Raw genomic sequence first — 16,046 nt, 5'->3', positions numbered from 1 at the left:
ATATGATTTTGTCCTCACTCTTTCAGCTCATTCCTCTTTTTTTTTGGGGGGGGTCCTCTGTTTCTCTTATGCCATCAACTTTTTCCTCTGAATACCAGTTTGTGCTGCTCCATTGAGAATAATAGGTGTTGCTGGCAAAATGAGTTCCTAGAGGCATAACAGCCTGCAGTAGAATGGGGAGACTTTAGGTTGGTGTGAAGCAGACATGGGGTTGTGGTGGGAAATTGAAGAGAATGAGAAGGGGGAGCTCTTGGTAAAGATGTTGGTGAAGCAGGGAAGATTTTGAACAAGGCATTTAGGTTCCTTTTGCAAATTGAACATCCTCTTTCCTATTTGAAAAATGCCCCGCCCCCCACCTGATGTGTTACTGCACCCAGATTTTGAGAATTTGGTGTAACGGATGCAACTCAAAATCATAAAAATGTACTTCCAAGCAGCTTAATGTCTTAGAAGGAGCATTTGTTTTGGAGTGATACAGTTTTGGTTTAAATCCAAGGTCTGGTGTTTGTCACTTTTGTGATTTGGACAAGTCACTTTACCTCCTGAGCCTCAGTTTCCTTCCTTGTAAAATGAGATGGTTGGATTAGATGATTTCTAAGGTCCCTTTCAACTCTATGATTCTAGAAAATTGCAGCATTCAATGTCTTTAATATTCATAGAGCAGCATAGAGTGGACTTAGGAGAGGATGGGGCACAGCTGTAAGGTAAACCGCAGTGAGGATAGGTGTAGGTATGAAGAACATGGACTTATTTTCTAATAAGTGGTTAGAATGATAATCTGGGTGTTGAGGGAAGCTTCTGCCACCAGTACCCTGGGTTGGGGAGGGGTGCCTTTTGAGAACAAGGAGGGACTAGGCTGCTGTTAATGACACTCCAAGTCTGGTAAACCAACTGCCCTTGACAATATTCAGGCTATTTCTACAGTCCTTGTCTTCTCCCCACACTCATAGACCTTGACTATACCCTGATGTTTTGTTACCTCTGAATTTGATACTTACTCCATGGAGAAAAGAGGAGCAATAAAGGGCCAGGGAAGGGGCTCTAGGGAGGGAGGGAGGGATCTTGTTCTGATAATCCCATTCTCCAGTTCAGAGAACCTGATGAAATTTCTCTTTGAATGAATGTATAAATGACTAAAACATGGGGATACAAACAGAAAAGTAAGAGAGTCTCTGCTCTCAAGGAGCTCACATTCTAATGGTGGAGACAACACAATGGAAGGTTGCAGCTTCAAATCAGATGGAAAAGCCCCAGCGTCTTAGGGTCTAGTGGCAAAGCAGAAATTAATGCTTCTTTCATGCCATTTCCACTGATATAATCCTATCAGTCTCTGATGTTGAGCTATTTGACTGTGCCAAGGTGGCAAGAACTTTCCTTTCTGAGCCTTGAGTAGCTGTGGCTGTAACACCTACAGGAGCAGTTGCCAGGCTGCATCTCCACAGGGGCTGCTTCCCAGGATGATGGCTAGAAGCAGGTTTGGTGCTCTGGGAGTACTGCCACTCTCAGGGTTCCTGTTCCTTCTGGCCTGTTGGTATCAGTTGGTCAGCAGTTGTTGCTGGTGGTGATGAGGAAGTTGGGTCACCTCTCCACAAATGTTTCTCACTGTATTAATGGTTGTGAGGATTGGACTGCAAGCAGGAGGTGTTGTGGTTAAGTCATTTTTTTCAGTTTTGTGTCTGACTCTCCATGAGTCCATTTGGAGGTTTTCTTGGCTGAGATACTGGAGTGGTCCAGCTCATTTTGCAGATGAGGAACTGAGGCAAACAGGGTTAAGAGACTTGCCCAGGGTCACACAGCTGGTGTCTGAGGCCAGATTTAAACTCAAGAAGATGTCTTCCTGACTCTAGGCCCAAGACTCCATCAGTAGAGTCACCTAGCTGCTCCTTTGGAGAGAGCACGGCACTACTATCCTCAAAGCTCTTGTGCTCAGGGTCCTGTACTGATTCTGTCAAGATCTGAGGGGAGATGGTGGTCAATGTGGTGGTAGTGATGGTGGTTTGACTTGCCTGGCATATGTTACCTCCTGCCTCTCCCTCAGGGTGCTCTTCTACTTCTACCCTCAATTCTTCCTCTATACTCTGCTGAAAGAATATTAGAAGAAGGCTCAAGAACATTTTATGGAGCAGGGAAACTGAACTATGGAAAGAGGAGTCAATAACAGGGAAGGGCAGGGTAGCTAGGTGGTATAGTGAATAGGTTACTGTCCTGGAGTTAGAAGGACCTGACTTCAAATCTAGCCTCAGATATTTAATAGCTGTGTGGCCTTGGGCAAGTCACTCAATGCCAATTACCTCAAAGAAAAAAATGTCAATAGCAGAGCTGAAGTTAAAATTTAGGCATCCTGGATCACAAACTCTCAAACTCAGAATGTCAGAACTGGATGGGCCTTTGAATCTAGTCCAGCTAATCCAATCCCCACATTTTACAAATGAGAAAATTGAGACCCAGGAGGAAACTAAGTGACTTGTCCAAGGTCACACTACTAGCTAGAGACAAAGGCAAAACTAGAAGCCTGGTCTTCTGATTCCCATTTCACTACTCATTTTGTCATGCCACGATGTCTTCTTCCAGCCTCTTAGGGACCTCCTGCTTCTTAGACTAAGTGCCCCTATTAATTTTGAGATCCTATCTTTAAGATCCTATATTTTTTTTTCAAATTTTTCAAAATTGTAATACTGAGACATCTACTGGTGCCTCCCAACCCACCCTCCAACTTCTATGCCCATTCCCACTATTGAAAGAGGAAGGGACATAGCAGTAGACTTTTTATAGAGACTTTTTTAGACTGAATTGGATTGACAGGCTCCTTGGTGCACTCTCCTTGTGAGAAATGTGAAACATGAAAATGAATAATTACTCTCTCAGACAAGGAGCTGGAGGTCAGAATGCCTTAATTCCTTCTCCCTTCCTGGATCAATTTGCCCCCTGAGGGTAGAATCCCTCAAGATGACAGTTTTGAATTTTGTGTCTAGACAAACACAAATTATTTTTTCTTCTATACTGCCCAGAGAATTGGGGAGAGGAGAGAGCCAAAGTGGCAGAGGATCTGGAGGAGCTCCTAAATGCTTTGAGGTTGAGAAATGTTTTCAAAGATGTGCCACCCACTTCAATCTGTGTAGGAAGAAGGGAATTTGACATCCGAACCAGTGACTGGGTGTGGAAATAAGACGGCTCACCCTTGGTACCCACAGGGCCTGCTAGTTTACATTCATTCCCAGGTACCCATCCCAAGCTATGCTCCTGCTTTCTTCCTCAGAGTTTAATAATCCAACTCAACACTGTCTATTAAATATCTGCTTGGTAGAAGATATGATTCTAGGTAATAGGTATGTAAAGATAGATCCAACTATGCTCTCAAGAAGCTTAATGGTTTTTGAAAGTCAAAATAAGAAGAATAGGTAGCTAGTTAGCCACAGGTACATATGTACACACTCACAAGGAAAAGTATGAAAAGTGCAAAGAGATCCAGGCTAGATGTTATGAGAAATTTAACAAAAAGGAAATCACTTTCAGTTGGGGCAGATGGAGGTGGTAAAACCTTGGAGAAGGAAGCACCTGGTTTGGGCCTTGAAAAAAAAGTGACTTCAATGTATGGTTTCAGGAACCTTCACTTGGGCAGCCTCCCCAGTCAAACCCTCAGCTCTGTCCGAGGTACTGAGGGATGCTTTGGGAATAACCAAAGGGAATAAACCCTTCCCACACATTCTTCCCAGTCTACTTTTGGGTGGGATAAAGGAGAGAGGAGGCAATTTATTCTCACCAAGAAAAATGACTGTGACATTTACTCAGGGGGCAGTGCCCAACTCACTCCTTGAGGTGGATTTGGAAGGGTGGTCCTTTTCAACAGTTCCTCATCCTTCTGACACCTGCTGATCTTTGCAAGGGGTGGGGAACGGACAAAACTGCTTTGACCAGGGCCCTCGAGACAGATTTAAAGCCCCCTCGAAGGCCTCTTCTTTCTGTCTTTCACTCCTCCTGTCTTTTACCCTTTTTTCCTCATCCACTCCCCCCACCCCAATACACCCCTTCTTCTTGTGCTGTCTAGGCCTCTCTACTTTCTAGCGCTTTCCTTTTCCTCCGCCTCCCTTTCTGCCTGATCTTTATAGTTCTCTCCTTTGCTTAGCTGCCTCCTTTTCTCTATGCCTCTCTTCCCCTCCCCCTCAGCCCTTTGTTTCCCAGAGGAGTATTTCCTGGGTTTCTGTGTGTCTGTCCCCGCCCCACTCCCTGTCAAGCCCTCCTCCCCTTCCTTCACCCTCCCACTCCCCCACCTTCCCTTTAGCGGGATAGGTGCTTAGGGATCCACCCTACCTCTTCCCCACCCCCACCCCCCACCGCCTTCCTCCCCTCACCCCCACCCCGCCCAAGCCTCCTTACCGGGAGCTGGGGGAGGGGGGACGCTGGTGGGCGGGCGCTATTGTTGTAGGGGCCGGAGCTGGATTCCTCAGCAGCGCCCTGGGTGGGACCAGTCTGGTGTGTGGAGAGGACTGGGAAGAGGGAGGGGAAGGGGGTGGTCGGGGAGAGAGAGCTGAGATTTGAGCTCCAAGCAGCTGGTCTTTTCCTCTCGCTTCCTCGTCGCCTGTCTGTCTCCCCGGCTCCGGTGACATCTAACAGGCCCCGGCGCTGCCCTCGCTCCCTGCCCCGGGTTATCCCCTCCTCCCCCCCGCCCACCCTCACCCCCGCGGCCCTGATCGCTCCCCAATCCGGACTCCCCCATGTATGACGACTCCTACGTGCCCGGGTTTGAGGACTCGGAGGCGGTGAGTGCCCACGGCGGTGGAGGTGGGGAAGTTGGGGACATCATCACCCCTTCCCCCTCTACCTCCCATTCTGAGATATGAAAAATATCTCTACTGAGGGAGAGGGGAAGAGACTGTCGGAAAGGAAAGAGGATCATCTTCCCGCCGACTGTTTCTCCATCGTCCCCCCAGCCCCACCTCCCAGGGCCTGCGAACTCTGAGGCTGGGGTTGGCAGGGTGGGGTGGGGGAAGAAATCTTAGGGAAGATGAGGACAGGAACAGAGTTGAGCTCTTGGAGATCCCGGAAGGGGGAAAGGAAGCTTGGAGTTGGCGGCAGCCCCTGAAGAGGTATTGATAGGAGGAGGGATGTCACTAGAGTGAGGGGCACTAGGGATAGGGTTAATGTGGGGTTGTAGAAGAAAGGTGGGAGGGCGAGCTCTATAGGAACAGGACACCAGGGAAGAGTTTAAGGGCTCTGAACTGCTTGGACGAGCCAGAAATACATGGTTTTGGGATCTGGATGCATTTTGGAAAGACAGGACAACTAAGTGGATATGAAACACCTGGGAGACTAAGGGAGGTGGGGTAGATACAGGAGGCGTGGGCCCCTTCTAGCCAAAATGTGGTCAGGAGCCTCCTTTGAGAGGGATCCCCCAAAGGGGCCCCAAACTGTAGAAACCCCTTCTTCTGCTCTTGTCCCCAAGGCCTTTGCTTCTTTCCTGCCTTCAAAACTTCCTCTTCTCCTTACACACCTCCTGCTCAAACTCCTGATCAAAGGCTGAGACCTGAGCACTGCACACATAATTGGGCTAACTGGGCCAGAGATTGAATTGCCCACCAGACTCCTGGTATTGCCTACACATGGCCACTCAGGTGCTAGATAACTCCTTTGCTTTCTCAGCAGAAAAAAATATGGGTGATAGGGCTGAGGGAGCTAGAGGATGGAGGAAGCTTTTTGCACAGGGAAACAGGCGACCGATAAATATTTAATTTTCATCTTTGCTTTTATCTCCTGACTCTTTGGAGACAAATCAGCTCATTAGGCAAGGATTCTGGTGATCTTAGGGAGGTGGGGTGATTGGGGGAAAAGGAGGGAAGTATGCTGGGGAAGGCAGAGCAAAAGGTTGGGTACCAGCTTTTGGCCCCCTGACGCTTGCCCCTCCCTTCTCTCCTGATTCCATGGAGAAATTCCTGAATGTCCCAAAAGATGTCTCTAAGATTGTAGGTGGAGGTAATGGGTATTAGTCAAAGAGGTTTTTGATGGGGCAGGTTTCAAGTTTTCTCCCATCCATCTCTGACCTTAACCAAATCCTAGGTTAGATGTGGCCCGAGGGATCCAGGAGGTACATCCTGGTAAGGGAGGTAAGAGTACCAGTGGTACCCTCAATGCTCCCAGTTGGGGGTTCCCTTTGCTCTAGGCTGTACCACAGGGGGCTAATTGTCTGGCATTCTGACTCATTGTCCAAGGCTTTATGGGTCTCATCTGTGCTGTTTGTTGAGGGGGCAGCTGGCACTACCCAGGGTGTCAGCTTATGCCTGAGAAGGGATGTTTGAGACCAGAGGGACCTGGCAGTTCTTTCTTATCCCTGGTGAATGAGCAAAGGATTTCTCTGAAAAGCTTAGACAAGTGGCAGAAAAATGTCACTCAGAAAAGAGGAATAAAAATTAGGAGGGAGAGAACTTGGTGGGGATGTTAAAGGGAGCAGCTTTTATCTTGGCCGTTCTCTACCCTACTCTGATTCCTAGATCTACCATCTCCTCCCCCAATGCCCTCCACCTACTTCAATCCTCCTTCTCTCCAGGGTCCCCACTGAAGCAGTAGGAGGCAGATCCAGGCTCTAAATAAATCCACAGGCTCATCTTCCTTCTTTCCTTTCCTTGTGCCAGGCAAGAGCGGTGCTGCAGCCTGCCCACACATTCACCAGGCAAGGGGGGCACCACCAGGGCACCATGCCAACTCTCAGCAGCTCCACAGCACTGTGCCTCTGGCTGCCTTGTGTGAGGGGAAAGAAAGAACTTGGGTCTCCAGGGTCTGGCTTGGCAGGACAGCCTTGCCTTCTCCAAGGTAATGGCAGGGTACTAGGTCTGTGTGCTAAGAGTAGTAGATCATAAAGATTTAGATAGATGAGCCCTTATAGAACATCTAGTCCTATACTCTCATTTTACAGATGAAGGAGCTGAGGTCCAGAGAGGTGAAATTATTTGTCCAAGCCCAAATACTTAGTATAAGTAGCAGAGTCAGGTTTGGAACCCAGGTCTACTGACTACAGATCCAGTACTCTTTTTTTTTTGGAGGGGCAATTGGGGTTAAGTGACTTGCCCAAGGTCATATGGCTAGTAAGTGTTAAGTGTCTGAGGCTGGATTTGAACTCAGGTCCTCCTGACTCCAGGGTCAGTGCTCTATTCACTGCAGCACCTAGCCACCCCTCCAGTACTCTTTTTACTATACTATGTTGCCTCTGGCATGTGACACAGGAAAAAGTACTAGCTTTGGAGTTTGAAGAGCTGGCTTCAAACCGATACCACTTAAGTGACCTTGGATAAGTGACTTAAACTCTCTTTGCCTGAATTTCCTCATCTGTAAAATGGAGTTGGACTCAATGGCCCCTGAGGCCCCTTTCGGTTTCGGATCTATGGTCCTGTCTGTTTAGAGACATTTATTTATAACCTAAGGGGGGCAAGGGTGGAAGGGGAAACAATTTAATCTTGATGCTCCAAACAGGTAGGTAAGTTGAGGCTGGGAGTGGATGAATTGTTGATGTGTATTTTGGAGGGAGTTTTCATGCTGGCAAATACTTAGAAGGATGAAGTTACAAACTGGGATACTCTAATCTTCCTCCAGATCCTAGAATAGATATTAAACTCCTTACCTACTATGTCACTGCTAGACACTGGGAGTGATACCAATATGAATTAGGTACTGGGGGAGGTACACAATATAAATATTACATCATTCCTGCTTACATCTTCAGGGGAGTAAGAGGCAAATATTATATGAAATCAAATGTTAAACTAGGTGCCCACAAGAGGTATGAATGAAGTGCTACGAAAGATAAGAGAAATCACTTCAGACTTGAGGGTGGGTGAAAGAAAATGATGAAGCTGACTCTCAAGTAAGTAGTTAATAATAAATGAGTGTTTGTGGATCAAAAACCCAAATGATTCTTCCTGATTCTGCTCCCCCCTGGGGCAGAAAGAGGAGAGAGCTTACATAACAGTGCCTGAGGGTTGGGGTGGTAGTGGAAGGGAGTCTCCGAATGATACTGAATGCCATAAGACTGAGGGACATTCCCATAGCCCAACCCTGGGGATAATCAGGCCTACCTTCAAACCTCAGAACACATCTAACTGCCAGGGGTATAATAAATGTTTATTGTATGAATGAGTAAATGGGGATTCCAGTCTATTATTTGACTCTCAGAGGTGTAGCACAGTGAGTGGGTTCCTCTTCTATGTAAAATCAAAGACTCCATCAAAATCAAGTCTCCATCATCCTTTTTCCATGGTTCCAAGCCACCTTTTTTTTTTTTTTTAAGACTGTGAGGTCTGGATACTGGACCTGATATGGAATGGAGAGCTATGGTGAGAGGGCAGATTTGTGCCCTAGGTTTATTTTCTTCTCACACCTAACTGGTCTCTATCCCCAGTCAAAAAGCTCTGGCTCCCTCTGTCAAAAGTGTTCTTAGATTTAATGTCTGTAAGCCTAGGAATATCTAGGAAGCTGATCTGATGTCCCTCCATCCATTCTTTCAACAAACTCTCATCTAAACTTTCCATCCTATGGACAGAATCAGACTCAAGATTTCTTGTCTTCTAGATACAATGAAGCAATTCAATGCAGTGAGATGAAGACATGATGTAAGACAAAGACCATTGACTTTAGAGTCAGAGGTCTGAGTTCAAACAATAGTTCTGCTATTTGCTATCAGTATAACCATACAGTGTTTGCATTTCTGAGTCTCAGATTGTTCATTTGTATCTTGTGGGGGTTGGAATAAGGTCCTGCCCAACTTGAAATGCTATGAACAAAGCTGTTCAAAACTTTTATCCTGAGGGGCTTTCTTCATAAAGGGGGAAACTAAGATTGAAAGACTCCTTCCCCCTTGTTCCAGAGTCCAGTTATCTGCCCTTCTCTATTTCTTGTTTCTTTACAAGAGAAAATCTTGTACACTCAACAGTCTTTATCTCACTGTTCTTACATGCAAGGACCCTTGCTTTTAGAGAAAGGAAACACTGCATTTAGAACTTAACAGAATCCAAGTGATTCAATTGTACCTTCCCCAAATCCAGGTCCTTCTCCTTGCCTGAGTTGCTTGGTACCAGCATAGGTCTCTAGAGGCTGACATCCTGGGGATTGTAAGGGAGTGGGTCAAAGAACATCAGGTGGATGGGAGGGGCTTTTCCTTACAGGTGCTTGGGAGCTGGTACAAGGGAGACAGCTGCACCCAGCTCTGATGCCCTAGCAAGTGGGGGAGAAAAAGGGCCAAGGAAGTGACTACCAGAAGCTGGCACTCATTATTTCCCTTTTCAACCTAAGAGGAGGCTCGAATTGAAGAGGGTGGGATTTCATTGCCCAGGGAGAAGATGGGTATAAGTACACAAGAGAGGGTCAGTGCCATGCATATCTGATTTTTTTGTTGTTCAGCCAGCTCCCTATGACTGTCAGGTATCTTGAAAGGACACCAATCAGATCCTTTAGGAGGAGGCAGGATTCCTGGGTATTATCTCTGTTTGAGGTTTCCTCTGTTTGCCATGAAAGACAGGAAGAAGTGGGAAGGAAAGGGGAAAAGGAAGTATAGCAGGTATTTTATAAAAACAGTACTAAGTTAGCTTATAGTTCAAGTCCAAGTGTGTTGGGGGACAGGCAGAGTAGATCCTGGAAAACAAAGATTTTGGTGGCTTTTTGACCAGCTTCTATAATTTGATGCTCAGCCATGGGGTCACTTGGTAGTGTGAAAACAATAGAATCCTGGCAGTTCTCCCTCCTCCTCCTCCCCCATGGAAGAGATGAGAGGGAGAGTGTTATAACACTTTCAGGATACTCTGCTGGCTTATGCGGTCTCCACACCACTTTTATATATAGAATGTACCCTCTCTGGTGGTGCTCAACCCTGGGATCACTGCCTCTCTCTCCACCTAGGGTTCAGCAGATTCCTATACTAGCCGACCATCTTTGGATTCATACCCCTCCCTGGAGGAGGACAGGGAGAGTGCCTGTCGAGAGGTGGAGAGCCAGGCTCAGCAGCAACTGGAGAGAGCCAAGGTATCCAATGTGTCCTGCCACTCCTGATTTTTTGGTCTTCCCCATCCATCTTACTTCTACTTCTAGTGTATCAAGAGTTAGGGAAGGAGGATAACTCAGAAACTGAGAAGAAGCTCCTTGCCCCTCTTCTCATTGGTATTCTTTGCTAATTCCTCTTCTAGCACAAACCAGTGGCATTTGCTGTGAGGACCAATGTCAGTTACTGTGGGGTGCTGGATGAGGAGTGCCCTGTCCAGGGCTCAGGAGTCAACTTTGAAGCCAGAGATTTCCTGCATATCAAAGAGGTGAACTTTGTCCTATTCTGAAACTTGAGTGTCTTTGATTTCCTAGGTCTCCCACTGAGATTCCAGCTCCTACAAACCTTCAAATTACCATCTGAACATTAGGACCCTAACTCTCCAGTCCCCAACCTAACCAACTCTTAACTATTCTCCTTGCCCCCTCCCCTTAATTTCTTTTCTCTCCTTTCCCTCTTCCTAGGGGTCTCATGGAGACTTATGGAGAGCACCCCTCAATTCCTTCCCCATCTTTGGGGGGTGAGTCAGAGCTGAGGTTGAGGAACCCCAACACCCTGTGGGGATGAGAAGGGTCAAGGCTCTGGGCAAAGCCCCTAGACTCTTATTTTCCTCTGGAGGCTGCTAGGTGGCTCAGGGAAATAAGCTAGGGATGTGGAGTTGGGAGAACATGAGTTAAAATTCTGTTTGAGATTAAATGAGATATAATATGTAAAGAGTTTTGCAAATCTTAAAATGCTTTATAAACGCTAGCTATTATTATTACATTCCCTTCTTGCCTTACACCTAGGCCAAATCACTGACCTACTCTCTGGCTCCAAACTTAGGATCTAAAACTGTGGAGAAGAAATGAAGAAGGAATTGCCCCTTCTCCTGCACCCTTTTCCTAATTCCTGAACTGCCTTCCCTATCTGCTTCCAGAAATACAACAATGACTGGTGGATTGGGAGGCTAGTGAAGGAGGGTGGGGATATTGCCTTCATCCCCAGCCCTCAGCGTCTGGAAACCATCCGCCTCAAGCAAGAACAGAAGGCTAGGTATGAGACAGGAAGTAATATGGGGAGGATTAAGTATACGGAAAAACAGGACCCACTCACTTTCTTCAAATCTCTTCTCTCTCTTCAACCCTCCTCCACACCCCCCATTCTCCTAATCCTGGTCTAACTTCAGGAGATCTGGGAACCCTTCTGGTGATATTGGCAACCGACGTTCCCCTCCCCCATCTCTAGGTAATCTCCTCCCTTCCCATTTCAGGTGGAAAAAGGGTTCAGTGGGGGAGGGAGAGATCTTCTCATAATGACTGATTGGGAAGAGGGTGGGGGGAGGGAAAGGTATAGTGCTGGGGGATGCTGGCACCTCCCCCACAAGGTGGGGCCACTCTCACCTCACTGACTAGTATGGGTGTGGGTGTGGGGAAGACGGGGGCCACCATGTCTCTCCCAGGGCTCCCTCCCCCCTCACCAACCTCAGTCTCTTATTTCCTTTTCCAAAAAGCCAAACAGAAGCAAAAGCAGGTGAGTGCAAGGATGGGGTTGTGGGCTAGGGAGGCTCAGAATTTATGGGGAACTCTTAGAATTTCCCCCTACCAGGCTCTCCAGTCTCCCCCTTTCTCCTCCAAGCCAGAACAGATGAAGTGCAAGTTGAATCAGCTGCCCAATCCAAGAGAAATTTTGTGGGAAGGGTCATCTAGGAGGAGGGGAGGATAGTGAGGATACACTGAGAATTTAGGGCAAAGCTTGAGGAGGAAACCCTCATTTTCCACACGGTAGGACAAATCTTTACTTTGACTTGTCTCTCTTCCCCTTCCTTTCCATCTTACACACTTTCTACGACTCTAGGATCTCTAATTGTAGGAAATGAAGCAGAGCAAAGAAAGAAACTGAGGACAAGAGGTCTGGAAGGATCAAGGCATCCTGATTTTCTGCTTGCCGTTCATACCTCCCTGCTTCTATCCTCAACCCTATTTATCCTACCCATGTCCAATGAATAGTCATACATAGTGCGTTAGGGAGGAGAGGTGTCCTTTCATGAATGATGGGACCCCATGTGGTTGTGGTGTTCTCTGACCTCTTCAGGCAGAACATGTGCCCCCATATGATGTGGTGCCCTCCATGCGACCTGTGGTGCTTGTGGGGCCTTCCTTGAAAGGCTACGAGGTAAGTAGGTAGTGGTCTTCCAGCCCAACTCGCCATCTTGACTATGTGCCCCGAGCCTCTGTCACAGATGTCCACTATCCAGGGCAAGGTCTGAGAGAATGCCAAAGGCAACAAGGAGATCTGATCTCCTACCCAGTGGAATAAGGGATATATGTGGAGATGGGACTATGTTATGGAGGACGGAGCATGCTATCCCTTTCCATAGGGCTTTCATATCCAACCAGTCTAAAGTGTTTCCGTGCCCTCACCCATCAGGTCACAGACATGATGCAGAAGGCACTCTTTGACTTTCTCAAGCATCGATTTGATGGCAGGTGAGTCTCCCCTGCAGTTGCATAGAGTGGAGTCAGACACTCCCTAATCCACTGTGCCTGCAATGCAGTCATTTTTGAGGGCGTAATTGGGTGGCCAGACTTGAAAAGACAGCTGGAGTTAAGCTTTAGAGTTCAGTAGTGACCCTCCATTCTACTCTCCAGGATCTCTATTACTCGAGTTACAGCTGACCTCTCTCTGGCGAAAAGATCGGTGCTCAACAACCCGGGCAAGAGAACTATAATTGAACGCTCTACAGCCCGATCCAGCATTGGTGAGAGCCCTTCCCAGCTCACACAAAGCTGCTCCCAGTCCCCCCTAGTCTCTTTATTCCCTCCACCCCCTCCATTTGCTCCCAATCTCATCACATCCCATCGCTGCTCCACCCATGCTACAATGCCACCCTATCACCCATTCCCACCAAGGTACCCTAACTCTCAGTCCTTCGGAAAGCTGAAACAGAATGTTTTTGAGAAACACTTTGACTCAGCAAATATTTAAGCCTTACTGCTTATATGGAACTAGGCTTGGTACTAGAGATTCACATCTGAAGTTAGATAGCCACTGCCCTCAGAGAATTTACAATCTACTAGAACGTTTATGGTCACAAGGCAGTGTGGGGAAAGGCAGACTCTTGGAAACATCCCAAAGTCCTGGAGTTTCCCCCTCTGGGGGTGGGGGGCACCTGCTGACCACTCCCCCCACAGCTGAGGTACAGAGTGAAATCGAGCGGATCTTCGAGTTGGCCAAGTCTCTGCAGCTGGTAGTGCTGGATGCCGACACCATCAACCACCCTGCCCAGCTGGCTAAGACCTCTCTGGCCCCCATCATCGTATATGTCAAAGTGTCCTCACCCAAGGTCAGCAGGGAGGTGCAAGGGGGATGGGGATGGTGCCAACCTGGGTCCCCCAAACCTACCAGGGATGAGCCTGCTTAGCTTGGTGTCACTGCCTAAGGCAAGCATGTTTGTGGTCTCTTCCTGCCTACTAGCAGCTGGGCTTATTTTCCCTTATACCTTTCATAGTCACCATACCCAGCTCCACTCATGTCCCTGAAGACAGCATACCAAGAACCTCCCCCATTCCCTTGAATGACATCATGTCCAATTTTGCTCATGATCCCTCCCGAGAGACATTGTGTCCATGTCTATTTGTCCCCTAGGTGCTTCATCGTCTGATCCGCTCCCGGGGAAAGTCACAGATGAAACATGTGAATGTTCAGATGATGGCATATGACAAACTGGTGCAATGCCCACCAGTGAGTGCATAAGCTCTGCTCCCACTTTGCTTTTAGGGTCTGGTTGGGGTGGACTGGGGGAAGCATGGAAGAAGCAGCTTGGATCTTCATATGTAACCTTAGGCAAGATGCTTAACCTCTCTGGGACTCAGTGTAAAATGATGGAGTTGGATTGGATGGCCTCTGAAGGCCCTTCCACCTTGAGATCTGTGACCCCCATGTTTGCTCCCCTCCTCTCCCTCCTACTCCCCAAGGAATCTTTTGATGTGATCCTGGATGAAAACCAACTGGAAGATGCCTGTGAGCACCTGGCTGAGTACTTGGAAGTGTACTGGAGAGCTACTCACTACCCAGCCCCAGGGCCTGGCCTGCTGGCCCCCCCCAGTGCCATCTCTGACCTTCAGGTAACCAGACTTCCTTCAAACCAAGTATCTTAGTTACTATTCCCTTCCTAAACTATTGCCAAGGCAGACATTCGTCTTCAAATCTCTGCAGAGTAAGGGATGATGAGTTGGTTTAGCAGACAGTTTCTACTAGTGGGCAGAAATGAAACGAGACAAGATGAAGGTCTGATGGGCAGGGACGGCAAACTGCAATATAGGCAGAGGAGAGGAAAGTTAAGAACATTCAATCTGTGTATAGCTAGGAGAGGAAAACACAGCACCCATCTCCTTTCAGTGCCATAGAGGGGATAGGGAAAAGTGTGATTAAACTACATTCCCCCATTTCTGAGGAAGCAAATCACCTTCTTTAAGTGTGGTCAAGAAGAGACTCATTCTAGCTCCTCTTTTCCCCACATCTCAAGTTCTGCCTGCCTAGAAAATGGTTGGGGAGAGGATGAGAGGGAAGTCAGTTTTGATTTTGCCTTGATGTCATGCCCAGAACCAGCAGCTGCTGGGGGAAGGAGGAGGGGAGTGCTCACCCCTGGAGAGGGACAGCCTGATGCCTTCAGACGAGGCCAGTGAGAGTTCACACCAAGCTTGGACTGGATCTTCTCAGCGAAGTTCTCACCATCTAGAGGATGAGTACACCGATGTCTATCAAGATCTGTACCAGCCACATCGTCAGCACACATCAGGGCTACCCAGTGCCAATGGGCACGACCCTCAAGATCGGCTCCTGGCCCGGAACTCGGAGCATAATTACAATGAAAGGAACTGGCAGCGCAACCGGCCTTGGCCTAAGGACAGCTACTGAACTCCTTCCTCATGCCCTGCCCTGGTCTGTCCAAGGGAGCGGAGGAGGAAATGGGAATAGCAGGGCACGAGCTTACTGGCAGGTTGGAGTTAAGCTAGCATTAGGCTGGCACTAGGCTTAGCCCCCTAGGTCCCCTTGCCCAGCTCTGGACCCCAATATTCCAAGAGCTATAGGTGGCCCTTTTACCTTCTGGGTTAAGGACCCCATGCTCTACACTTTCCAAGTACTAGCTGTATACAGTTCTGTACCCCTGGCACCTCTGTCTTCTCTCCTGCACAAGAAGCTGTCCTCACTGGGCAGCACCCTCCAGTCTAAGCTTCCTGTAGAAATGGCCTTCCATTTCTTGCAGACTCAGGAAAGGGATGTCCCCCTAAAGGTGACTGGGAGGTGAAGAGGGGCCATGGCAAGGGGCAGTGCCAAGTTCCAGTAGAGAGTAAGGGTCCTATTGCTCCATCAATCAAGGGATTCAGACTTTGAGATCCTTATAGGACCCCTCTAGCCCTGAAACCACATGTGAGAAATGAGACAATCACCCCATTTCCACACCTTAATTTCGCTTCTATTCATCCATTCAGTGGTCAAGGTGTGTGTGTGTGGGGGGGGATAAGGTTGGAGATGACAAAAGCAATCACCGAACTATGTGGGGAGAGAGAAAGGGGCCACTTGGATAACTTAGGGGAGAATACGAGTCAAGAACAGGAGACAGTTGGGCCCTCTCATTTTCTAGGATTCTTCTGACCCAAGTGATTACCCTTCAAAACTGGGGTCTGAGGGGAAGTAGAAGCAAGGGTACAGAAGTCAAAAAGGAGTTAGTGGGGAAGTAGCAGCATTGAGAATATTAAACAGTTCTGAGGGCCCCTCATCTGCTCCTGTGTTTTCCTTTAATTCCTTCTCTACCCTGTCATGACCAATGAGGGCCATGGACCCCAAACTTTTCTTCTTGCCTCATATACACAACTATTTAATTTACAGTTAGGCCGGGGCAGAGAAAAGGAGCAGAGGTGAGGAGTCTCTTCTGGCTTCTGGACAACCTAACTGCATCCCTCCCAAATGACTGTGTAGCTGAGGCCATGGCCTCCACCCTGCTGTCATCACCAATAAATATCATGTACTGTCTCACCGCACCCCACCA

General features: G+C 48.0%; 2 protein-coding genes and 1 long non-coding RNA gene across 7 annotated transcripts in view; 1 reads left to right on the top strand and 2 right to left on the bottom strand.

The window, feature by feature from the left end:
• LOC138164694 (uncharacterized) overlaps nt 1–4,644 on the bottom strand; it is a 23,967-nt gene extending 19,323 nt beyond the window's left edge. The window contains exon 1 of the long non-coding RNA XR_011169153.1: nt 4,375–4,644. This is a non-coding gene — a long non-coding RNA (uncharacterized lncRNA). The remainder of the gene's footprint in view (nt 1–4,374) is intronic.
• Nucleotides 1–16,046, bottom strand: part of KANSL2 (KAT8 regulatory NSL complex subunit 2) — a 295,431-nt gene that overhangs the window by 222,513 nt on the left and 56,872 nt on the right. The gene's annotated exons all lie outside the window — the stretch shown is intronic.
• Nucleotides 1–16,046, top strand: part of CACNB3 (calcium voltage-gated channel auxiliary subunit beta 3) — a 16,911-nt gene extending 865 nt beyond the window's left edge. Inside the window, exons 1-13 of one of the 2 annotated variants that reach the window (XM_069092638.1) lie at nt 4,662–4,757; nt 9,877–9,999; nt 10,161–10,283; nt 10,935–11,050; nt 11,184–11,242; nt 11,508–11,527; nt 12,089–12,169; nt 12,425–12,483; nt 12,646–12,755; nt 13,189–13,340; nt 13,643–13,738; nt 13,972–14,121; nt 14,600–16,046. In XM_069092638.1, the coding sequence (XP_068948739.1) occupies nt 4,713–4,757; nt 9,877–9,999; nt 10,161–10,283; nt 10,935–11,050; nt 11,184–11,242; nt 11,508–11,527; nt 12,089–12,169; nt 12,425–12,483; nt 12,646–12,755; nt 13,189–13,340; nt 13,643–13,738; nt 13,972–14,121; nt 14,600–14,914 (1,449 nt within the window). In that variant the 5' untranslated portion in view covers nt 4,662–4,712 and the 3' untranslated portion in view covers nt 14,915–16,046. Of the gene's footprint in view, nt 1–4,661; nt 4,758–9,876; nt 10,000–10,160; nt 10,284–10,934; nt 11,051–11,183; nt 11,243–11,507; nt 11,528–12,088; nt 12,170–12,424; nt 12,484–12,645; nt 12,756–13,188; nt 13,341–13,642; nt 13,739–13,971; nt 14,122–14,599 lie in introns of those variants that run through there. The other variant, XM_069092639.1, reaches the window with a different exon arrangement.

The sequence above is a fragment of the Petaurus breviceps genome, unplaced genomic scaffold (genome assembly GCF_028583685.1).
Source record: "Petaurus breviceps papuanus isolate PSGF00001 unplaced genomic scaffold, PetGlider_PUasm1.0 191, whole genome shotgun sequence".
Taxonomy (NCBI): Eukaryota; Metazoa; Chordata; class Mammalia; order Diprotodontia; family Petauridae; genus Petaurus; species Petaurus breviceps.
This window is presented reverse-complemented; position numbering and strand designations above follow the sequence as displayed.